This window comes from Pyrus communis, chromosome 3 (assembly GCF_963583255.1).
Source record: "Pyrus communis chromosome 3, drPyrComm1.1, whole genome shotgun sequence".
NCBI lineage: Eukaryota > Viridiplantae > Streptophyta > Magnoliopsida > Rosales > Rosaceae > Pyrus > Pyrus communis.
Window position 1 is genome coordinate 29,422,564 of NC_084805.1, and position 23,980 is coordinate 29,446,543.

At 37.6% G+C, this 23,980-nt stretch overlaps 4 protein-coding genes across 4 annotated transcripts; 2 read left to right on the forward strand and 2 right to left on the reverse strand.

Annotated features, from left to right (window-relative positions):
- Positions 1-1,358: 1,358 nt before the first annotated feature.
- Positions 1,359-5,309, forward strand: LOC137727962 (tobamovirus multiplication protein 1). Its single transcript, XM_068466825.1, has 11 exons — positions 1,359-1,819; positions 2,187-2,277; positions 2,371-2,423; positions 2,677-2,769; positions 2,902-2,973; positions 3,489-3,561; positions 3,699-3,744; positions 3,853-3,916; positions 4,287-4,340; positions 4,623-4,700; positions 4,801-5,309. The coding sequence occupies exons 1-11, from the start codon at positions 1,661-1,663 to the stop codon at positions 4,891-4,893; spliced, it is 876 nt and encodes a 291-aa protein (XP_068322926.1). The 5' UTR covers positions 1,359-1,660; the 3' UTR covers positions 4,894-5,309.
- Positions 5,310-5,729: 420 nt separating this feature from the next.
- LOC137727963 (derlin-2.2-like) lies at positions 5,730-7,780 on the reverse strand. Its single transcript, XM_068466826.1, has 6 exons — positions 7,532-7,780; positions 6,921-7,020; positions 6,588-6,802; positions 6,407-6,490; positions 6,246-6,299; positions 5,730-6,061 (listed from the first exon to the last, which is right to left on the reverse strand). Exons 1-6 carry the CDS (start codon positions 7,628-7,630, stop codon positions 5,882-5,884), a joined length of 732 nt encoding a protein of 243 aa, XP_068322927.1. The 5' UTR covers positions 7,631-7,780; the 3' UTR covers positions 5,730-5,881.
- Positions 7,781-13,705: 5,925 nt separating this feature from the next.
- On the forward strand, positions 13,706-21,125 carry LOC137729913 (uncharacterized). Its single transcript, XM_068468965.1, has 19 exons — positions 13,706-14,418; positions 14,534-15,002; positions 15,102-15,187; positions 15,397-15,510; positions 15,618-15,806; positions 15,911-15,968; positions 16,117-16,181; positions 16,343-16,465; positions 16,556-16,672; positions 16,758-16,865; positions 16,978-17,110; positions 17,229-17,366; positions 17,640-18,766; positions 18,954-19,131; positions 19,250-19,491; positions 19,847-20,039; positions 20,244-20,469; positions 20,559-20,717; positions 20,813-21,125. Exons 1-19 carry the CDS (start codon positions 13,750-13,752, stop codon positions 20,904-20,906), a joined length of 4,488 nt encoding a protein of 1,495 aa, XP_068325066.1. The 5' UTR covers positions 13,706-13,749; the 3' UTR covers positions 20,907-21,125.
- A 1,449-nt stretch (positions 21,126-22,574) lies between these two features.
- LOC137730327 (15.4 kDa class V heat shock protein) lies at positions 22,575-23,695 on the reverse strand. Its single transcript, XM_068469395.1, has 2 exons — positions 23,438-23,695; positions 22,575-23,094 (listed from the first exon to the last, which is right to left on the reverse strand). The coding sequence occupies exons 1-2, from the start codon at positions 23,571-23,573 to the stop codon at positions 22,823-22,825; spliced, it is 408 nt and encodes a 135-aa protein (XP_068325496.1). The 5' UTR covers positions 23,574-23,695; the 3' UTR covers positions 22,575-22,822.
- Between the last annotated feature and the right edge of the window lie 285 nt (positions 23,696-23,980).

Below are 23,980 nucleotides of genomic sequence, written 5' to 3' on the forward strand. Positions count from 1 at the left end.
CTCAACCGAAATGTTTTTTATTGACTGAATTTGAAGCGTTTGTGATTACAAGTCAAATTTAACCTTTTATTTTTAATGGTGAGTCCTTTATTCCGGTAACATTTTAACCAATAAATACAACCATTTAAAACTCTATATTAATAATAAAATATCATTTAACAATTCGTTTGGAGAAGTAAAAAATTTGACATAAGACTTCAGATTATCGCATCAGCAATCAATTGAAATTTGACTGTTATAATTTGACATTTTCTTTGAAAATAATCTTAGTAAACCAAATCGAACCGATCTTATTTGATTGGTTACCGTCTAGGTCATTACCAACAGGGCCAGTTTGATTAAGTGTTTAGGTCTTCAAAGAAATCAAATTAGATTAAAGGCCGATATTTTGTTTTATCGACACTCTATTCTAATTTCTATCAACTTCATATGGAGGTTTTAATATATAATTTTGTTTGCGTATTTCGTCAATTATATTATAAAAATCCAGATTGGTAAACTATTTGGAACTGGTTGTATATGTTGTCTTTTCTGTTGACATGCATTGGAAATTTGAAAAGTATTTTTCAAAAGAACAAATAGTCTAAACGAGTTATTAAGTTTTAAATTATTCTAATTTACAAGAGCCATTAACTCATACGTTCGTGAGCAAAGTAAAATAACTAAACTATCGTACTCCATAGAGAGAGACATTTGAACTTGTATATGTATAAAGGGAGAATGTAAAAAGTGCGAAGCTTTCATAATACCCAAATTGCCCTTTTCTCATTAAAATTAAAAAAAAATAATGCACTTGATTTGTAGCAAAGAAAATCAAGCAAGAGACAAGTAAGCATCCGCCAGAAAATAGAAGGAAAAGTGTAACACACTCATTTTATTTTATAAATACTCTCACTAATACAATTTATCCAATTTGTTGACACAAAAATTACAACAAATCAATAAAAAAAAAATTCAATTGCCGTGCGGCAAGAGGCTACAACAAAACAAAGTTTCCTCACTAATACTTAATTAACTGATCTAATATACAGCTCCGTCTAATGCACTTGATTTGCAGCAAAGAAAATCAAGCAAGAGACAAGTAAGCGTCCGTCAGAAAATAAAAAGGAAAGTGCAACACTCTCATTTTTATCTTCTACATACTCTCGCTAATATAATTTATCCAATTCGTTGATGTCAAAAATTAAAAATAAACTAATAAGTACGTAAACAATATCCCACAACAAAAATGAAAAATACAAAAAAAGGAGCAGAAAGTGGGAGAGAGCTCATCAAAAGGGCGGTTATATACTAATAATAGAAAGAGAGAGGATAAGAGGGCGGTTATACTAATAATAAAGGGCAATACTTTACAACCGCACCACTCCCAGTGTAAGTCGTCAGCGTAGAAGCTTAGGTGAGAGGCACCAAAACCCCCAAAGAGCCCTCGCCCTCTCCGTCTCTCTTGGACCGTCTGGTAGGGGCAGTACTGGTAGAGTACCCCTCCCTCCACCTCCTCTCTCTCACCACTCTGTCTCTCTCTCTCTCTCTCTCTCTCTCTCTCTGAGCTGAGCTGTGAAGTTTGACGAGTTGGGTTTCTTCTGCTCTCCGCTTCTCAAGCGTTTTGACCTTGGCTCGCTCGCTGAGCTTCTCGCGCTCTCGGAGGAAGCTCCGTCGCGAAATGACGAGAATGCCACTGCCATTATTGAGCTCTGCGCCCATGGAGGTCGTCTCCATGTTCTTCAGCTGGTGGGACGAGATCAACGAGTCCTCCCGGTGGCAGGACGGCATCTTCTACGCTCTCTGCGCCGCCTACGCCCTCGTCTCCTCCGTCGCTCTGGTCTCTCTCTCTCTCTAACTTCATATATTTAGTGCATATGATTGGATTTCATGCTTCTTATTTGGTAAATTAGTAGCTGATTTTCCATGAATTCGAGTAATGTTTCAAGATCGGAGCTCTCAGTAAACTGAAATTTATATAATTATCCTAAAAATTACATCAAACAGTTGTTGATTACAACCAATTTTTTATTTTATGTTATATTGGTGGTTCAAATTTTGGATAAATCGATTGCGAAAACTGTCGCTGTTGATGTACGAAAGTAGCAGGATCCGTTCACTTCACAAGTTACTAAAATTCTACCTGTTTTTTATAGAAAAATTTGTGAAATGGTGCTAAGTTGAGTGATTGTGCTTGTGGTGCACAGTTTCAACTAATAAGGATTGAATTGAGAGTGCCGGAATATGGGTGGACGACACAGAAGGTTTTTCATCTTATGAACTTCATCGTTAACGGAGGTGATTCCCGGTGACTTACTGCCATTCAGAGTCTCTTTTTAGTATTTTTCCCTTTGATTGTGAGTTTGAAATGTTTTGGTGTTGATATTACAGTACGAGCAGTTGTTTTCGGATTTCATGGTCAAGTGTTTAGTTTGCACCCGAAGGTTAGTCTTGTGTAGCTTCAATTAGTTCACATCTTAAACCTACCCTTGTATGATACTTCACACTTGTAGTAGCTTTTGAAATGTATAATTGTAAAACGTACAAACTTACATCTTGTTCACTGCCCCTTTTACTTGTGGGGTGGTTGCGGTTTAAGGGATTTTAAGGCTGGTTGATTGAAAAGACTATAATACAAAATGAAAGGAACATCCTTGGGGTGGTATGCTAAAATTGGGCAGCTGCGTCTTGAACCAGGTACTAATATTGGTCTTGCTGGATCTTCCTGGACTGCTATTTTTCTCTACATACACGCTTCTTGTCCTCTTTTGGGCGGAGATATATCACCAGGTAAGTGCATGTTTTTGTTGAAGTAGTGGTTCAAACCAGACTTCAATTCTACTGAGATGTACAAATTTTGAATGTGGTCGTTTCTTTCAACGAATGAAGACTTCTGACTTCTTTCTTACTATCATTGAACAGGCGAGAAGTTTACCAACAGATAAGCTGAGGATTGTTTATATATCGGTCAATGCTGTCATGTACTTTATACAGGTGCACTCCATTTTCCCTTTCTTAGCATGCTTCATTCATCACATGGTTACTCTAGATAACATAACTTGTATTGTGTAGCTAATTTTTCTTTGTCTACATGGGCATTGATAGCTTTAGTGTAATTTTTTTGTTTATAAAACCTTGCCATTACTGAGAGTATTACTTACGTAAGCAGCTGGCTCACCTTCCGGTCATTCATTCTGTGCTAATCTTCTTGATCTTAGGTTTCTTTGAACTGTAAAATTATTAGCTTCATCCCGCATGTTTTTTCTCAAGAAGGTTGGTGGGAAAAGTTCTACAACTGTTAAAAGAGTATGGTTGACCCTCCTAGGTTGTTTCTTTTTCACCCATTTTGTAGCTAACTTACATAGAAAAAAGACTGTTATAGTTTTCCTGTTTAATACACAATTTGATGTGTTTTCTAACGTGGATTGGCACATGTTTGTTCATATTTAACTTCTTGTACTAGACACAGATTTTAGTTTACCTTATGAATAATGTGGTTTTGTCTTCAGGTTTGCATCTGGGTATACCTCTGGATAGATGACAACAGTGTTATGGAGTTCATTGGAAAGATATTTGTTGCAGGTAAGGCCTGTTTCGAGTCATGCTATAGGTTTCACAAGGATCCAATTATTGAAAATGACTTGTTCGGGCATGCATACTGGTCCATGCTTCTCTTGTTTAATAATAATACTCATTATATGGTGCCTACTTTGTTCCAGCCATGTCATTTGTGGCTGCACTAGGCTTCTTGATATACGGAGGAAGGTTAGTGTTCTGTATCGTATTTAAAGTATATGGAGCTTTGTCTATTCTGTGTTTGTGCTACTGCCTGTGCATGTCTAATGGGTGGATTATTATCAACAATTTGTTCAGGTTATTTTTCATGCTAAGGCGCTTCCCCATTGAATCTAAAGGGAGAAGGAAGAAACTTCATGAGGTTTGTGTCTTGCGTATACATTTCGTCATCGGATTAGAAGACCTTATTGCTAGACTGATGGCATAGGATCTTCTTGGCTAGATTTATTCGTTTCTTTATTGTGAAATTTTGTTTATCAAAGTTTACTCTTCAGAATACAATTATATATGTGCATGCTTAAGGCAGTATAATAAACCTTATTCAGTTAAAACACACGTATAAAGCATTTACGTGGGAGGATTTTGTACTATCTTGAAGTAATTCCATCATAAAATCTCTTTTTGCGCGTTGTGAGTTTCATGTAGATCAAGTTTCTGGGTTCTGAAAGCAAGAGAAAACATGGGCGAACAAATAACTAGTTATATTGACTAACAAGTTGTTGACATTGCAGGTCGGATCCGTTACAGGCATATGTTTCACCTGCTTTCTCATAAGATGCTTTGTGGTAAGGTTCAAACCATTCTAATGCAGTAGTGATTTGAAGAACCCTTATCTTGCATTCTTATAGAAGAACAGTTAACATTCCAGTTGAAGAAAGTTATCTTTGTGCCTGTCTTACACACCTTACTTCCAAAATAAGATGTAAATAAATTAAACGAAAACCCAAAAGAGCAATAATATTTCTTCACTAGTTGCACTACTTTCTTGATTTGCTTTATGAGGTCTTGCTTTTATCCGCATATATTCGGTTTGCTCGGAGTTTCATTAACTCGATTGAAAAATGTAGGTTGTCCTTTCAGCTTTCGATACAGACTTGTCACTTGATGTTTTGGATCACCCGGTTTTGAATGTGATCTACTACATGGTAATCTACTAAGCTTGTCTATTTCTAAGGATAATTTTCCGTTCTTATTCTTCAACTCTTTTACTTTTCCCCCTTAAAATTTGAAATCTGTCCTCTGCAGCTGGTTGAGATCCTGCCTTCAGCACTAGTCCTTTACATCTTGCGCAAATTGCCCCCCAAGAGAGTATCGGCTCAGTATCATCCGATCCGTTAGTATGATCCATTTTTATTCTTTTATGTTAATTTTGCCCCCCTAGGATTATTCTTTACGGATAGGGAGTTTGGTGCAAATGAAATTGATCGACAAGAGGAAAAGCCTGAAAAAAGTCCAGATGTAGAATTCTGGCGTGGCTCATGCTGCCGGCAGTTTTTTTAGATGCATGTATATTACACAGCTCTCTAGAGCTAGCCAAGGGAAGATGGTTAAATCGATTCGACGGTTATTTTGACAGTTGCGGTTTATTCGATCAACGTTGTGTCGAAAGGAAATGTTCGTGTAATTTTATTGTTGTAGGTTTTGTTTCTATTTGTTCTGAGTTCCACATCATGGTTATGCTGAAGCTGAATCGATTTGTTCTCTTTTCCTCGGTAGACAATTGATGTGAAATAATGTAAGCAGGTCATTTTTCATGCTTTTGTTTTAAGCCTATGTTTGCAAAAAGTGTTTTCTGTCAACCAAAAATGCGTACGGGCAGCATTTTGACAGAAAACCGAAGTGTCTATGGATGGGAAAAGTGCTTTGTGGAAAAGCATTCATGCTGAGCACGTCCGAGTGCTTTTTTTCTAAGCACTTGGAATTTTTAACAAGAATTTCAACCTGCATAAGTAACACCTGTTTGTAAACTGGAGTACTCCAGGGTAGCAACCCTAAACGACCTCGTAGCAGTAAGAGTAGAATCAGATGAATTTTGAGATTGGTGCAACCCTAAACAACCTTGACGAGTAAAACAAAAAGCCAAGGGTGGTGCTATCCACACACTCCTTGTTAATTTCTGTCATTTGATTTTTTTCAATTCATTCGATCTGACCGCAGAAAAAGAGGTGTGTGTGGAAGGAAAAAAAAGGTGTGTAGCACCGCTCAAAAACAATACATATCAGTGAACATCTTTCTATATATTACAAAGCCGAAAATCCATCCTAAATGCCAGATAAATATACCAAAAGCTATAACCCTCATCAACCTGGCTTTCCTCGACATCTGATTAATCTTGGTGAAGTTCCTCCACGGGTGGTGGTGCAAATCTCACATTTGGTCGTGCCACCACAACAGGGTCATCGGCAAATAGTGCTTTGATAAGTGAAGGGGTTCTCAAGGGCCGGCGACCTGTCATTCGTGGGTAAACATCTTCTAGAAAGTAATAGGCATGACCGGCAATCATTCCCTGATTAAACAGAAAGTAAAGGATTAGTACATGTACACCTCAAAACCTTAAAGCATCGTTGTATAACCAGTGAGGTAGATTCATAAGTGATTTATGTGTGAATTAACACAACTGTTTTTGAAATTATCGGTAAACTAAATTGATATATCAATAACAGTGCAGAGTCCTAGAAAAGATAACGCACCAAAAGATCCACCCAAGGGCTAGCTCCGACCAAGACGGAGAACGTCAGAAGAACCTGGAGGAAAAACGAAAGAACCGTTTCAGGATAACTCGTCTAAGATTAATTCCAAAGAGATATACGTTCAACAACAGAAATCAAGAAAACAATTCAAGATTACTGACCCAAGGTAGGTAAGCTGCTGTGAAGGTAAAGAGGCCCAAGAAGCTCATATGAATGAAAGGATTTTGCTTGCTCCACACATAGACCTGTAAAACAGGATGCATAAGAGTCCTCTAAAAACAATACGAACATACCAAACTTTGGAACAATCCATTGAAACTCAACAAAGAAAATGTATCGAACCATCATGAACGTTAGTGAGTTGCTGAGGAATATAATCTTTGCAAACGACTCAGACAAATGAGGTATCATCCCTCCAACCAGAACTATCCCAGTCAACATAGTGGCACCAAATAAGAGCATATAAAAGAAATCCGCAGTCCGTCCTCGAAAAGAGTTCTCTTCAAGAAGCTTGCAGTACCGAGCAAGAAAGAACATGTGGAACATGAAATCCAAGTCTGGCAATGCCAAATATAAAACCATTTCAAGAAAGAAAAAAAAACCAGTTACAACTATCCGACATGAATTTCGCTCCCAACAATTGAAAGTATTTTAAAAGTAGATAGTAGCAATTACCCATTTTCCGGAAGTAAAGGAAATTAGTAACGAGCCGCCAGAATTGATACTGCTTGACCACTAGATTAGGGTTCAAGTACAGATTGTGAGGAGAAATTATCTGCGAAAGTTTACCGTTAAACGACGAAAACAATCAGTAAACAAAGAGAAAGAAGTAACAACAAGTACTACCTAAAACCTTCCAAACTTCCAACAAATCCTATGAAGCATGACAATTTCAACACAGAATCAACTAATAACTACCAAATCCAGAACAAAATTAGAGAAAAAAAAAATTAATGCTAAAATTTAATCCCAGCTGCTAGAATTTAACCCAGCTGCCAGATCTTAAGCTCCATTGAAGTACAAGATAACAGTAATAAACAATTAAACATATTTACATAAAAGCACAAATTTCGAAAATAATCATTCCCAAACAAATTTATACAAAAGCCATAACATTCAGCTGCCCAAGTAAAAATCAAAGCTAGAACAAACAAATTTCTAAAGTTCAGTCAAAACCCAATTGAAATTAGACAAAATCAGGGAAACTCATTTGCACAGAGCTAATAGGGACGATTCTAGAGCGAGAAAGATTGAAAATTTTCGATGAGAGAGAGAGAGAGGCATACGTCGAGGGAGCAACCGATGTTGGTGAGAACAGCTGCGGTGAGGTACGAGCGGGTGATGACGGGCATCTGCTTGTACCATTCTTCGACTGCCTGAGCCATGATTATGCTATCAATTTACAGCTCGAAGCAAAATCCGACCAATTTTTTTGAGGGTTTGGAAATTTTGCAGGAAAAAAAAAAAAAGATGAGATTTTTGAGATGCGAGGGATTCAAGGGAAGAGAAGAGACGATAGTCACGAGAGACGGGTATTGCTCTTTTGTATCTCGCCTGTACTGGGATGACAAATCAAGGGCCAATCAGAGAGGGAGTGACTGTCACGGACTAACCATTTTGTTCCTCTCGTATTGGACTCGTTGACATTGGAAGAGGATCCTATCCAGATCTACTTTGCGGAATCTTAGGAATTTCTACATCTTAATCGTTCATCTTGCGATCAATTTTAGTTAGATACTATTTGTGTTTAATTTTAAATAAAATAAATTAAATATTTTTTTACTGTATGATACACAATAAATGATTAAGATGTGGGAATCCTAGATCCTAGGATACCCATAAACAGAATCAAGGGCCAATCAGAGAGCGAGTGACTGTCACGGACCAACCATGTTGATCCTCTCATGTTGGACTTGTAGATGTTGGAAGAGGATCCTCTCCGGATCTACTTTGCGGAATTTTAGGAATTCTCACATCATAATCGTTCATTTTGCAGTCAGTTTTTATCAGATATTATTTGTGTTTAATTTAAATAATTATTTACCGCATGATACACAATTAATAACTAAGATATGAGAATTATAAATCCTTAGGATATCCACAAACTAAATCTGGATGAGATCTAATTCCTTAGACGCTTATCGCTACTGTTTCGTGACTATTGAGTTTTTGGGCTCTCAGGCCCATGGGCCCCATATATGGAATCATTTGTGTTTTGGTTGGATTTTTATTTTGTAAATATTTAGTTCGGGTTCTAACTTCTGAGGGGAAAAAGGGAATCGAGGAGATTCAAACCCGAATGAAGAGGGTCATAGAAGTGCTTGATTTTTACTGATGACATAATTCTTTGTTCTACATGTGATTGTATGGCTATTTTATTTCATGAAGCAAAATTTGCACTATAACCAAATGCGATATGAGGAACAAAGAACATTCGCGAAGTGAAATCCAACCGTGGTCGAGAAGTTCATCAATTGCTTGGTTACCATGTTGTTTGTTTCATGAAGATGTGGTCTAGGTTTTCTTTCTCACCTGCTTCTGTTTTCTTCTTATATTCTTGGACTACAACATTCTCGAAACGATCGACAGAAGTAGGAGGAAGAACGCAGACAATGCTGGGCCTCAAACGCTGAAAGGCTTACCGGGTTTTTGACGCGACACTCAAAGAGGAAGCTTTCATGGAAGCTGGGGAATTGAGGGAGATGAGACCATAACATATACCAGTGACCATGGAGAAAGATGACATTCCTGGCATATGCATGAAGATATACCATGTCCCTGGTATTATGCATATGTCGGGAATGTCATCTTTATCCTCAGTTGTATACGACTTACGACCTTCGCAACGAGTCGAGGTTCGACGAGTTCGATTTCAGCCTTTTGCTTTGAAAGCTTGAATACATCCCCCACCTGCTATGACTGGTGTTAGCTTTGTAATGTGGTGGGGGCGTCCTTTTTAAAAAAAAAGGGCACGGGACCTTGGATGTGGTGGCCGACAGTTGGCTTCGCATGTCGTGTGTCCAACAGCAATCTGAATTAACTACGCACCATTCAATTTTTTGATCGTTGGTCATCAACGAATTCAGATTACAATCTTTTTTCGGCAATCTTTTGAATTTGATCTAATGATCCGGGTATTGCTTTTCAAATCCAACGGTCAAACTTATTTTAAATAAACTTTTTTAGACAGGCCCATTGTAATATTATTTTCATCGCCAAACTATGTCTCGAATACAAACTACATCTCAAAACCATTGAAATAACAAAGTTTATCACTCTAGATACGAGGATGATGTGTTTTATGATCTTGTTAAATTCCCCTTATACAGAGGATAGGGAGGAAGGAAAATTTATTGTTGTTTGGTGATTGTTTAGGTAGTTTTCACTTGTGGATGTTGAAGTTTGGCTGGTGTATGTATTGAAGTTTGAATGGTTGTGCGTGTATCAAAGTTTGGTTGGTGCGTGTATTAAAGTTTGGTTGTTGGTTTGTTTATTAAAGTTTGGTTGATGTGTGTAATGAAGTTTGGTTGGTGTGATTTGTTCGGTTTTCTAAACTGTCGGAATTTTAATTTATTTAGGTTAAAACATTCATTAAAAAAAGAAAAGAAAAGATAACCTCATGTTTCTCTTTGTCTTAAGTCCATTGTCTTTTTTTTCTTGACTGCAACGTGATAACTATGCGTCTTTTTTCTTTGCTACAACTTGCTAATAGAATTCAACTAGGTTAATTTCCTAATTATGTTTGTATGTAATATTTCATACGTTTTGTGTTTCCAAAGTTACCTTCAAATCAATTTTATTTGTTGGCTTCCTAAGATCAAATCACCATGAAAAGGATCATCTACTTGACATGAACTCACCAAACCCACCTCGCCACATTAGTAGTCAAATGGAACTTGAATCCATGACTAGTCCAAGAATAAATTGATATCGAGTTCGACATTCACAATATTCGAACCTAAAACCCTAAACTATAACAACATCTCCAATATCACCACCTTCAGAACACATTAAGGAGCTCCACCAACCCTAAACCATATTGCAACTTTTTACATTTGTTGGATTGATTTTCTTATCTTAATCTCATCCGCCGGATTGTTATTTTTTTTATATTTTCACTATAAAAGTGAGGTCTCAATATCATTCACATCCATCCTTTTCTCTTTTTTAAAACATCCTTCAAACTACCCTTCCAATAGCAGAACTGCAATCCTATAGCATGATAGCTCATATTCCGTTGACGACAACTAAGCTATGATGGTTAGGACGGCTGTTTGCGATGAGAAAATCGTAAGCAAATTGGATATCTTTTTTGGAATGGGGAGTTTTGGGGATTTGGGTAAATAATACTTTAACTGACTATTTGGATCCACATCAATTGATCTACTATTTCTTCAATAGATTTTAGTCAAATACTAGAAATAGTATCCGCACATTGCACATTTCTACGGGATTAGAAACTGCATGAAAAATTATGATTCAAAGGGATAAAAGATTGTTACAGAAAGTTAATGTTATTTGAATCGGAAGATGTTTAAGCTTTTTGAAAGAATTTTTACATGAAGAGGAGAAATTGGGTGGATCAAGCTCTTGGAACCCTTCAAACCACTTTCTGAATAGCATGACCTGCAGTGATTGTGCAAAAGTTAGTAAAAGATAGCGTAAGAGTATTATATACAAAATTATATTATTGGAACCACTTTATAGAAAGTTGGTAGTCTTCTGATATATTCATTTGTAGTTTCAAAACCAATAAAAGAATGCAAAACAGAATATGTATACACATAAAACTAAAAAAAAAACTGAAATATGTGAAGATACTAAAAACCGAAAAAGGTTTGAATTCGTATGTTTCAAAATGAAGGAAAATCTAAATGGCTTCTTTGGTTGTTACAACTAAAAGATTTTAGTATTATTAAACAACACTTATTGTGGAAGATGAAAAAGAAGGAACAAACAAAATCTGTTACGTAAATTGGTTTGTGAAAAGATACCTTTAAATCCAAGAAAAAAAACGTTGAGAGAAGTTTGAAAAAAAAAAAAGAAAAGAACATTATTTCAATCATTTTCCAGTCTTTCAATTGAGAAAATATTATTAAAAATCGCAACTTTCTCATAAAACTACAACTATTTTACAAATTTCATCACCTAGCACAATAAAGACACCATAATTTTTTTTATTTAAAAAATTCCCACAGATCCAACTTTCACGAAAACACAACTTTCATAGTATTAAAAAAATATTCTTACAGAAAAGGCTCAAATGAAAAAATTGAAAATTTTTCATTGAGCGTGCTTCTGGGTTATGGAGAACTTCGGGAAGCACTTCCAAATGTTTCTTAGGTTGTTTTTAACAAAAATAAAAACTTGTTCATAATAAAAGCACTTCTAGCAAAAGTGTTTCCTAGAGAAACAGTTTTCCAAACGGGCTCCAAATAACAATATGAGAGAGAGAGAGAGAGATCGTACACAGAAGCAAATTCAGGAGGAGTTTTGAGAGAAGGCTCAGGGTACTTTTCCTCAATGATCCCAACAATGACGTCAGAATTTGCCACCCATTTGTCATCAAACTTCACCACAGGCACCTTCTCCTTTGGATTCACTTCCGTAAACCTACAAATCACCAAAAAAAAAGCCCAAACCCAATTCCTCAGACACTCCCAAAAAAAAAACAACAAAATCCATTAAAAGTACAAAAATCACATATTTCCAAAACCCAGTAATTTAAACGAATTTTTTTTACAAAAGCATGAAAAATTACTAAAAACCTAGAAATTTGAAGCAGACGTTTACCTGCAATAGGTCTAGAAGCTACCTGATGTGAAGAGCAACTGTTTGAGGCCAACCTCGAGGTCGGCCATTGCCGGAATCGTCAAAATCGTCGCCGTATGACACTTTCTATTAAGTGAGTCACGGAGATAAAAGTGAGAGGAAAGAAGAGTTGAGGAGGGATTGGTTATGGTTGGCTTGTGGTTTGAGAGTTTTAAGGTTGCAGAGAGAAAGCAAAGAACAAAAGTGAAGAGAGGAGGAAGAAGAACGTAACGGAAGCAAATGGAACGTACGGGAAGCAAATGGAAAGACCTGACTTTTTCAGTCTCCTTCCTAAAAGCGATGAACGTGCAAATCGGGCAGAAATGAAATAAAAGAACCAAGCAAGTGCACAAAAGGAGGAACACTGTTAATAAAAAGTGTTTTTTGTGTTGAGTTTTAGTATAGTATAATATGTGGTTTTTGCTTTCTTTTTATACATGAATTTTCTTTTGAACTTATCACAACACTTGTTGAGTTTTTTGTTGTTGTTTATTGACTAATTGCGAGTCCAGGTATTCCATACCTCCATTCACGTCTACTTCAGCCCAACTTACAGGTTTATACCACAATTGACCTTGAACACGACCTTGTCCGTCACTCTGCATCCTCCCAAACCTGCACGAACCTCATTTACAATGTGTCAATGTCAACGCTGCTCCTGTACTGCCATAACCTCATCATGAGCTCACCTGCATAGCAGAACCCTCACGTAGGGGCGGTGGGCTTTGATTTTTCGTTTGAACGCGCCTGCACCTCCGACTCCACCCCCAGCCCCACCACCTCATTTGTTTCTCCTTTGTTTGTACAAAGGCGTCCCGTGCCTTTTCCCGCCCCAAGGAGACCTCCATCATCGGCTCGGGCTCCACCACCCAAGCCGCCTTTGTGGGAGGCTCGGACAGCTGCGCAACTCTGCCCATGAGAACGTGTGGTAGGAATATTGTCTGCAAAACCAATCAATCAAGAATCATGAACAAACCGTGGAAACCTAGTCCAATCAGATCCATACGGTAAATGTATGATCAGATACAAAGATATGTACCAATCAAATCCATAATGTAAATAAATGATTTGCAAATCTACGGAATGCAATCGATAATGTCATCGATATATATAAATTTTATCATCGGATTTAACGGACGCACCTGTATTGCATTGCCTTCCCTTCTTCTTTTCTTCATGTCAAATTTTGTATATATGCGCGCGTTTGTTCTGTAAAAACCAAGTTAAAAAAAAAAAAAAAAAGCACCAATCCTCTCTTTTCCTATTGGAATGAGGATTTTCCTCGAATCTTCTTTGTGAAGATCCTGACATTGGAATTTTTTTTTATTTTACCGGAATATGAATGGAACACCACTATTTTTTATATAAGTAATGGAAAATAGAGGATCTTCACAGAGAGAATTCGAAGAGGATCCTCATTTTTTGCATTGACCCAACGACGTTGTTGGGCTGACGTGTCATAGTAATTTTATAGTATTGGGCTCGCATGTTGTTGGCCTCAAGGCCCACTAGGCCCACTAGGCTCACTTTCGGGTTTTGAAATATAAAAGAAGACGTTAGGGTTGTTTTGGTCATTAAGCGTCGTCTGTCGCCATTCCCCGCTCTCTCTTCTGGGCATTTCAAATTCAAACCAAGTCAAAATTCAAACCCCTCCTCGCGTTTCTCAGCCACAGACTGAGCCGCGAAGCCCCCAATGGAAGGCCGAGAGCCACCGCCTTCTCCGTCGCCGTCGCCTTACAGAAACCCCTCCACCCTCTTCAAAGACATCACCAATTTCAAAACCCCTAAAGCCTCCTCGCGATTCTCCAATTTCCAGTCCCCCGGCCCCAAATTCTTCACTGCCTCCAAACAAACCCCTGGTACTTCTTCGTCATTTCGCCGCCGGCCGTCTCTCGCTCCATCAAACTCTGGCCGGATAAAGGCGGCGTCCCGGAAACTCAAGGCCTTTGAGCTCGAGCAGTCGCAATCGTCCCGCAAGGCCCAAATTCAGAAAGAGCAATCGCTCAAGTCGCTGGCCAAGTCTCTCTCCGTCTGGCTCAATTTCCTCTTCCAAAACCCTACATCCTGCGGCTGCAATTTGTCCGTCGATGGAGACCGCAAGGGAACGCTCCCTAAGGGAAAGAGGGATAGCGATCCCGGCAGTGCGGTTGGGGTCGATTCGGCGTGGCGGGACCCCAAGCGTCAGAGAGACTCTTCGTGGCGGGCCGTGAGCGCTGTAGCGTTTTCGAGCTCCAAGTATTTGAACCTGCGTTCTTCGTTGGAGCATGTGTGCAGTGTTGATGATTTGACGCAGAGGATGCGACTCTATCTGAGCATGGGCAGTTGCAAGGAGGTTTTCGATGCGATGACTCATGTAGCAAAGGTTTGGATTCTCAGAATCTTTCGTATGATTTACCTTTCATTTGTTTGGTTGCTAAGAAAGTTAGAGAAAACTTTAGTATTTGGCCAACATGTTGACTGTTCTATTTATTACGCAGAATATTGATGAAGGGAGATTAAAGATGAAGGCACATTGCCCTTTAGTTACAGATTTTGGGTTGAAGGAGAAGGCCACTAGAATCCTCATGAGTTATAACCCAATTTGGCTTCGAATTGGATTGTACATTGTTTTCGGTGGTGATTCTTTGTTGTCTGACACAGATGCTAATTCTGATGAAGAACTCAGGTTTCTGAAAATGATCATTGAGAAGCAATTTTTTGCACATTCGGGTCTAGCGAAAGATTATGCTTACAACAAGAAGGTTGAGGGTCTTTACAGACCGGGTTATTACGAAGCTCTGGGAAATGTCACTTTGAAGAGATTTCTGATGCTCGCTCTTATCCTTGATAGAGCGAAATGCCAGAGCAGTCTTTCTCTTAAGTATGGTATTGATGGAGTGGATGGGGGTTCTCCTTTATTGTTTACAGTTGAATCTCATATTAAATCAAGTCATCAGGTGATCCATGGTAAACATCGCTCCATTTCTCTGTTGCTCGTTGATTGTTTTGTCACTGTCCTGTTTGAACTATAGGGTTGACTTTTCCTTCATTGTGGTTCTCAACTAGATTTTCTGTCATCTGATGTCATGCTTGGCGAAGGTAATATTTCAGCACATCTGGTGGTTTTAGGATACAAAGTGTCCTATCAGCAGGTAGGTTGCTCATTTTATGTGTGACACTCATTTACATCGAATTCTGTTTAAGTGTGTATTTTCAGGATGTGAGCGAAAGAAGTGTCTTTTAAGATTTGTTTAGGATTGGGCCATTTCCATTGATGATGAGGCATAATGTTTCATTCTTTAGTATCAACAAAATTATTTTTACATTGTCTAATCGACGATTGATATTTGTTATTGTGCAGCATCCACTTGTTGAATATGACTTTCGAGTTACCGATTTATTTGCTGATCTTCAAGATGGGGTGCGCCTGTGCAGAGCCATTCAACTTTTGCTAGATGACGCCTCTATCCTCACGGTTGTTATTTTTCTTTCTTTATACTTTGAATAAATAGGCAGGTACAATTATTGTTTAACAGAATGTTTATATTAGTAAGTGATTTCACTGTTGCATTGGGTGAACAGAAAATGGTTGTTCCAGCAGATACGCTTAAGAAGAACCTGGCAAATTGTGGCATTGCCCTGCAGTACCTTAAACAGGCTGGCGTTGTTTTACATGATGAAGATGGAATGATGATTGTGGCAGATGATATTGCTGGTGGGGACAAGGAACTTACTCTTTCCTTGCTCTGGAACATGTTTGTCCATTTGCAGGCCTGTTCCTTTTTTCTCCCTCCTATTGTTAAGAATTGTTTACGAGTTTACCGTTATCTGCTTGTTGGTAATATACTTCATTAACTTTGTCATTGAACTTGCAGCTACCGCTTCTGGTCAAGAAAACAAACTTAGCTGAGGAAATTTGCAAAATTCGTGGCAGTGTGGTATGTCTGTTTCAAAGAGGATGAGTTTCTTATTAGTTTACCTGTTGGTCCTATTTTTATTCCCTTTTCTGTTATTTTTAATATTGTTGGGGTATTATTTTTACATGATCTAGAGTTTCAATTAAAATTGACCTTTAATCATTTCTCTTCTGTTTCACAGATCAGTTTTGATTCCTCTTCGTTGGAAATGATTTTAAAGTGGATTCAGGTATTGCTGCTAATATATAGCTGAAAGTTTATCAGCTTATTCTTATTATGGGGTTTGAATAGCATTCTTTTGCAATTTAACAAACACATTCTGCAATTTGTCCAAGTTACACAAAAAATCACTGCTCTGTTCCTGATAATCATTTTTATTGGGGTTTTCAGGCAATTTGTGAAAATTATGATTGCAAGGTTGACAGTTTTGCTTCATTGGTTGATGGAAAAGCCATATGGTGCTTGCTGGACTATTACTTTCGTAAGCAACTATGTTGTGGTCGGTCATCAAAGGTACTAAATGTTTAATTTACCTCCTATAATTTTTTGTGAACATAGAGATCTAGTTTCCTCTCTTCATTCACATTAAATTATATGTTGCAGGATCGTAATAAATCAAGTCACGAAGAATCAATCATGTTGGCCACTGATTATTCAGATGCAGTGCACAACTTTTTATTGTCCCAGAAATTGTTGACGTTATTGGGAAATTTTCCAGAGGTTTGTGCTGGTTTTCTTTTTCTTCATTTTCACTTCTTCGTGAACTTCCCATCTAGCTTACAATCATCTTGAAATATTTCAACAGGTTCTGCAAATTAGTGACATTCTTGAATACAACGGTGCACGAAATGACCGGAGTGTGGTGATACTATTGGTGTTCCTTTCATCTCAACTTATTGTCAAGAAAAATATGGTAATAGTAATAGATGATGTTTATCCTTTAAAAAGAGCTGATATTTTATTATGGTGGAAGAATGGATTCAGCTGTTGTCATAATACTTTAACATTGAGTATCTCTTTGGCAGGACCAATTAAATTTCCATAAACTCTTGGGTTGTGATTGCCAAAGTACAGACAGAAAATATACATGCATGGGATGCTATGTAAGACCCGAAGCAACACAGATCAAAGAGGAAACATATGACCACCACACCGAAGGTTTCTTTCCTTTGTTATCTTGTATCTGTCTTCAAGGTTAATTTTATTTGTTCATTTCTTGAAACTGATTGCGTTATTTGTATTTTTCATTTGTTGTCATGTTTGTATATACAAACAGATTCTGTAAGAAAGTTTAAGGCTATTCAGGCCTGGTGGCAAGATATGGCTGAAAGGAACCATAAATCTGTTGCAAAACCAACTTCTCCGACTTCGCTTAACCTATCTACGAATAAGGATAGCGTTAATATTGAGAAAGGTAATTGTATTATCTTCTGTAGCTCAATGCCAGAGTAATGTCCGTCGTGTTGCCATTTCTTGTTGTTACCCCCTGCTAGTTCCTCTCTCTTCACTCAGTTCTCTGACTCCAGAGTTCATTTCTTTTATTTGACTTATTTTTATTCTGTCACTCAGAGGAGAGTTTATTGCTTACCTGTAATTTTATTCTGTCAATTTATTTCTGGTCCTTATATCTAAGCGTGGTATATACTGTTCTCTTTCTGATGGAGGAATCCGTATCTGATACTTGCAGTAAATACTGACAAAGGCAATTATGAGGGAGGAAGTATTGTAACTCATCATATATCTGCTCCTGATCTAGTCAAAGCTGCCATTGTTGTCCAAAGATATATTCGTGGGTGGCTTGCCAGGTTGAGATACATTCATGGAGTTGCTCTTGTAGATAAATCTTGCAATCTGTGCCAAGAAAATGTTGCACGTGATCTTCAAGTAAGGGCAGAAAATACTGAAAAAAGAAATTATGAGGGGGGAAGTATTGTAACTCATGATATATCTGCTCCTGATCTAGTCAAAGCTGCCATTGTTGTCCAAAGATATATTCGTGGGTGGCTTGCAAGGTTGAGATACATTCATGGGGTTGCTCTTGTGGATAAATCTTGCAATCTGTGCCAAGAAAATGTTGCACGTGATCTTCAAGTAAGGGCAGAGAATACTGAAAAAAGAAATTATGAGGGAGGAAGTATTGTAACTCATGATATATCTGCTCCTGATCTAGTCAAAGCTGCCATTGTTGTCCAAAGATATATTCGTGGGTGGCTTGTAAGGTTGAGATACATTCATGGGGTTGCTCTTGTAGATAAATCTTGCAATCTGTGCCAAGAAAATGTTGCACGTGACCTTCAAGTAAGGGCAGAAAATACTGAAAAAAGCAATTATGAGGGAGGAAGTATTGTAACTCATGATATATCTGCTCCTGATCTATTCAAAGCTGCCATTGTTGTCCAAAGATATATTCGTGGGTGGCTTGCAAGGTTGAGATACATTCACGGGGTTACTCTTGTAGATAAATCTTGCAATCTGTGCCAAGAAAGTGTTGCGCGTGATCTTCAAGTAAGGGCAGCAATTAAAATCCAGTTTGCATGGAAGAATTTTTCTGTCCGTCATTCTCTTCTCTATCAGCATTCCGCTGCAACTAAAATTCAAAGTCATTTTCGTGGTTGGCTTTTGAGGAGGAGGTTTCATATTAACAGGCAAGCAATAATAAAAATCCAAAGTGTTTATCGAATGTCAAAATGCTGGAAGGCTTATCAGCGATACAAAATTGCAGCTGTTTCAGCCACCGTCATTCAATCTTATATACGTGGGTGTTTTGCCCGGAAAGGCGCTGAAAATCATAGGCTTCTCATTGTTGCAATCCAAGTAAGTATTTCTCCATGTATTCTGAGCATATAGGGCAGCAGAAACCTTGTCATATTAAAGCAATCTTTTGTATGCAACTTAATTCTATTGTAGTGGTATTTATACTATCTAGATGATTGACTGTAATTTTCTCCCCTTTTGTATTGTGCAAGTATCATGTCTCAGTAGTGTGCTTAAATGATTTCAGAGATACTTCCGTGGTTGGCTGATCAGAAGTCAATTCTCGTGTCAAAGACAGGCTGCAGTAAAGATCCAAAGCGCTATTCGAGGCTTGATATGGTGTCAATCATTTCATCGTCATAGACAAGCTGCTGTGGAAATTCAACGAATAGTCAGGGGGCAGATTAGTCGAAATAGGCTCTTAGGTATATTACTACAACCTTTCCCGACTGGTTCTTACCCATTTTATTTATTTGTGTTGCATGTTCTAGCTTTGAATAGAAACTTATAGTTACAAATGTTTATGGCCTTGGTTTGTTGCAGGTGCTGCTTCACTACGCCCAATCGTCCGCAATGGTTGTCCTTTGAATAGCACAGGAGCCCTTTATATGGGTGCTGAACTAAATAAAGTTGTTTGCTCTGTGTTGAAATTGCAAAGGTGGTGGAGGAGTGTTATGTCACTAAACTTTAGAACGAATTCTGCGGTCATTATTCAGTCTCATATTCGAGGGTGGTTTGCTAGGCAAAAAGCTGCTAGAGAAAGGCAATGTATTGTTGTGATACAAGTAAGATATATCCCTTAATGTTTCATTTGTTCTCATTAGTTTCTTTTATTCAGTAGAAATCTAATGTTACCAGTTAATGTGGCTGAAGTATTAGTCCACTGCATTTATGAAAAACTTGGAGTTACATAAATGTCGAAAGAATTTTCTAGCAGCTGGACCTTCGATTGATGTATTACTTTCACATAATGTTCCTTCCGTTGTTTTTGGTTTCTGTTATGAATCAAAAGGTCAAACAGGGTAAAAAACCTGTAGTCTGTAGAATTATTTTTGGCTATTTTTGTACATATCGTTTTAGCTATTGTTTTGTAATTATTACCAAATTCAGTAAATTAAAAGAACCGATTTTGAGTGACAGTCATGCTGGAGAGGCTACCTTCTAAGGAGGAAAGAGACGGAAGATCAGCTACTGGAGCTGCGCTTGAGAGTGCAAAAGTCTGCCACGAATATAGATGATAGCATGCGGATTATAAACAGACTTGTAGCGGCACTTTCGGAGCTACAAACAATGAAAAGTATCAGCGGCATTCTTCACACTTGTGTTACTTTGGGTAAGTTGTCAGTGATTGTATGATACACTCCATTTCCAACATTTCTTGATCCAAGTTCGCATGCATTACGCTAACTTTACATTTCAGAATAGATTCGATAACATTTCCATGGTTTGTTCATGATTCTAAACTCACGTCTTTCCATTATTCCTACATGAAATGTAATCCTAGCATGGTGTACTTACGTTATAATCCTATTTGCAGACAAGGCCACCGCACATTCTCAGAAATGTTGTGAAAAACTCGTGGAGGAAGGAGCTATTAAAACATTACTGAAGATTTTTGGCTCAGCCACCCGAAGTATACCCGATCAGGAGGTTCAAAAACACGTGCTCTCAACTCTAAGGAACCTTGCCCGCTATCCACACCTGGTAGAAGTGCTAATTGACAGTCCGGGATCAGTAGAAACTGTTGTATGCGAGTTTGTAAGGTTCGTAAGCCATATACTTTCAAGTATGATTTGCCAAAATGAACGTTCGTTATCTTGGTTCAACGGCTAATAACTTACCCTAACTTCAGGAACAAGGAAGAGGGTTATTTCACCGCTTCCGAACTTCTGAAGAAGGTTTGTTCTAGCAGTAAAGGCATTGAAGCTGTGCGTAGATCGCCCGCTCTTTTGAAAAGGCTACACAATCTTGTTGAGGAACTTAGTAGGAAGGCTGGCAACAATGACAAGAGGTCAGATTTAAGCAAAGAATCTCTCGTTTTTTCTTCGGAAACTTAAATTAAACGATCGTTAAGCTCTAATTAGTAGCATCTTAATCTTAATGCAGGAATGCCGGGCGAGTTACAGTTGCTAGAGAAGCTACAGAAAGGAGATTAAGTGAGGCTGTTGAAATTATGAAGATGGTAAAACAGAGGTACTAGTACTATTTACCAGGGTAACTTGTTGAGTTCCAGAGTGTGTAAAAAGTTACCCTGGTTAGTTATGATGTAATGCTGACGTGTGTATTTTGCCATTGAATTTACACGTTCAATGGGGGGAGGGAGAAGGACAGGGCAACTTGATTTGGTTGATGCACCTCAAATTGAATGCTGGGTTTTTTTTATTTTTATTTTTATTTTTTATCCACTGATGGATTATTAGCTTGGAGTGCATACGATGGGTTTTGTAAATTGAAGACCCACTTAATTCTATGAGTTTCGTTTCATAATTTTTTCCTTTTTTATGTGTTAAATTGAAGACCCACTCCAAGTCAACAAGTTTCTTGGTTTTGTGAGGGTTGAGAAGGAATGTTTATCGTACGCAGCTTTATTTTTGTTTTGCAAAAAACGATTTCATGACTCAAACTCGTGACCTTTTAATTAAAAAAAAACAACTTATTCGTTATGTCAAAACTTGTCCTCATGTATTAAAATTAAGAACAATATAATTTTTTTAGACTATAATTTTTCGATTATTTTTAGAATATTTTTTGCGATACAATATCCAAATAACGCAATGTCACGTGCAATATATTTACTTAACATTGTAAGATCGGATGAGACAAACTATTGAGTTTTGTGGTCCTTATGCCTGCAGCCTGCGGTCCTCCAGTTATCTTGATAAATATTATATAGCATTCCCAAGAGATTTTGGATCTACCTTGGAAATATCTTAATCGCATTATTCGATCCCCAACACAAAACCACATGAACCGTCTTTTATTCTCGTGACTTGCACATTTTATCCTCTTCGCGGCCACAACAAGTTTTATACTGTCCAATCTTTTTTAAAAAATTTATAGAAGTATTTCAATTTTCTTCTAACCAACGTCAGATATTTTGTTTGAGATTGAATATATTATTACCAATTATATTTTGATAGTGTTATTATTAACATTTTAAAAATTATATATATATATTTTAAAGAAAAACTAATGAAAAGAGCTTGAAAACTTTGAGTTTTAACGATAAAGATAAAATAAAAGGTAGAGTGAATAGTACAAGGTTTGACTTTTTAGTGTAAAAATATGATTTTTCGTTAAAATAAACAGTATCATAAACTTTTCGTTAAAACTCCCAATTTTTAAATCTAGAAGTTTGGGAGTATTGCTATTTAATAATCAAAGGGTTCATGAACTTGAACTGGCTACGAAGTTTGGTTGGTATCTGAGGGAAGTTCGACTTTGGTTCTTATAGTTTCAATTGTTACAATTGAATGACATAGATTTTCAGAAATTTTCAAACATAATTAATACTTGAATATGATTTTTCCCTTAAATTTGGATTACTCTCGCTTTGAAAACCAATTTTTATTAATCCATTTAATTAAGTTGTCGTCATTGAATTGTAAGTAGTAGTTAAATGCGTCAAATCATGACGACTGAAGCTACAATAATCGATAGGTAACAATTTTTCTAGTAGTCAGACTATTCTTCTTTGATTTACAGCATTTTGTATTCAAACACCCTAATTAATATTCATTTGTAACAAAAATCACGATAAAACCAAATAAATAAACTCGTTAAACATCACTTTAAATGGCAAGAAATTAAAGAGGAATACATAAAATAGTTTAAAACATTTGTACAATAATGTGAGAACTCAAATCAAGTACAATCCAACAATCCTTAGCTTAACAAAAATAGAATCCCCACAACTATTTTTTTTTTGTTTTGGTTTGTTGAAAAAGTACGATATTCATTAATAATAAATGGAATATGTACATCAATGAGGATAGGTACAAACAGAGGGTCTCGATAAAAACTTTGTTAGGGTTTTCAACCCGATCGAAGAGAAAAATAGCACAACTAATTATTATCCAATTAATCTTATTTTAATTTGCCATGTTTAAACTAAAACTAAGCAGCCCTTGCAAGAACTTCAAGCCTTTCTGGCACATCAGCTGGCTCAATGAAGAAAGCCCTCCTCAGATATCTCGGCACCGTGACTGTCAACACTCCGTCTTCATATCCGGCTGAAATCCGTTCGATATCGACCCGACCCGGAAGCCGGAACTTCCTCATGAAGGTCCTGCTGCTAGGCTGCTCTGTGGACTCCTCGATCCTCTCTGTTCGAATTATGAGGTACACCGAGTCCTCCACTTCTACTTTTATGTCCTCTTTCCTTACACCTGCTCAAATCATATATAACAACCACCAAAACCAAAGTTCCACCGCTATTAAAAAAAATACGCGAAAATCACTTCACGAAAAAAACAATAAAAACGAAAAACCAACAAAAGAAAAGAAAATTTGGGTCGATTAATATTATTGTTAAGTTGTCAAATATAAGGAACTTCCCGTCCATACAAAAGTGGATTCCTGTTGTGTTATCCCAAGCCAATCTCAAACTGTCACGTTAGACGGATACAACATCGTGACAGTGCGTGATTTACTTGAGATATTGCCGCCACAATCCGGCATCCAGTTGTACGTAAGTTTCTCTTGGAAACCAAGAGGGATAGTTGAAATTACCAGGGAGGTCAGCCGAGAAAATGTGAGATTCAGGGGTCTCAGTCCAGTGCACATAGTTTTCTGGGACCAAATGGTATGGATAAATGAGATGAGAAGGGAAGACAGATTGGTAAGGGTGGAAGGCAGGGATCTCCATTGCTTTAGTTTACAAGGGCCAACAGAAGGAAGTGCTTTTGAGCCAACAAGAAGTGCTTTTGCAGAAAGTTAAAATCTGCAATCCTAAAATGGGATGGATGAGGTAGGAGGTGCCTTGATAGGGAGGAAAAGGGCGGTGGTTGGTTAGCTTTTGTAGGCCCTACCCTGGCGGCCATAGCTTTTGTAGGCCCTACCCTGGCGGCCAAGTTGGGGCTATGGGCAACTTGGACCTGAGGTAGGTTAACTTTGAGCCGTCATTTTTTATTGGCTAGTATTCAAACTTTGACGCAACTTGTTCTTCCATCTTTTGGGTAAGTTGCTGAAAAGTTTTAATCTTGTGAGTCGCTAATTTAAAGAGACTATAATCTGCTTTTGTGGACAGTACTTATTTGTAAAGTGCTTATTGTA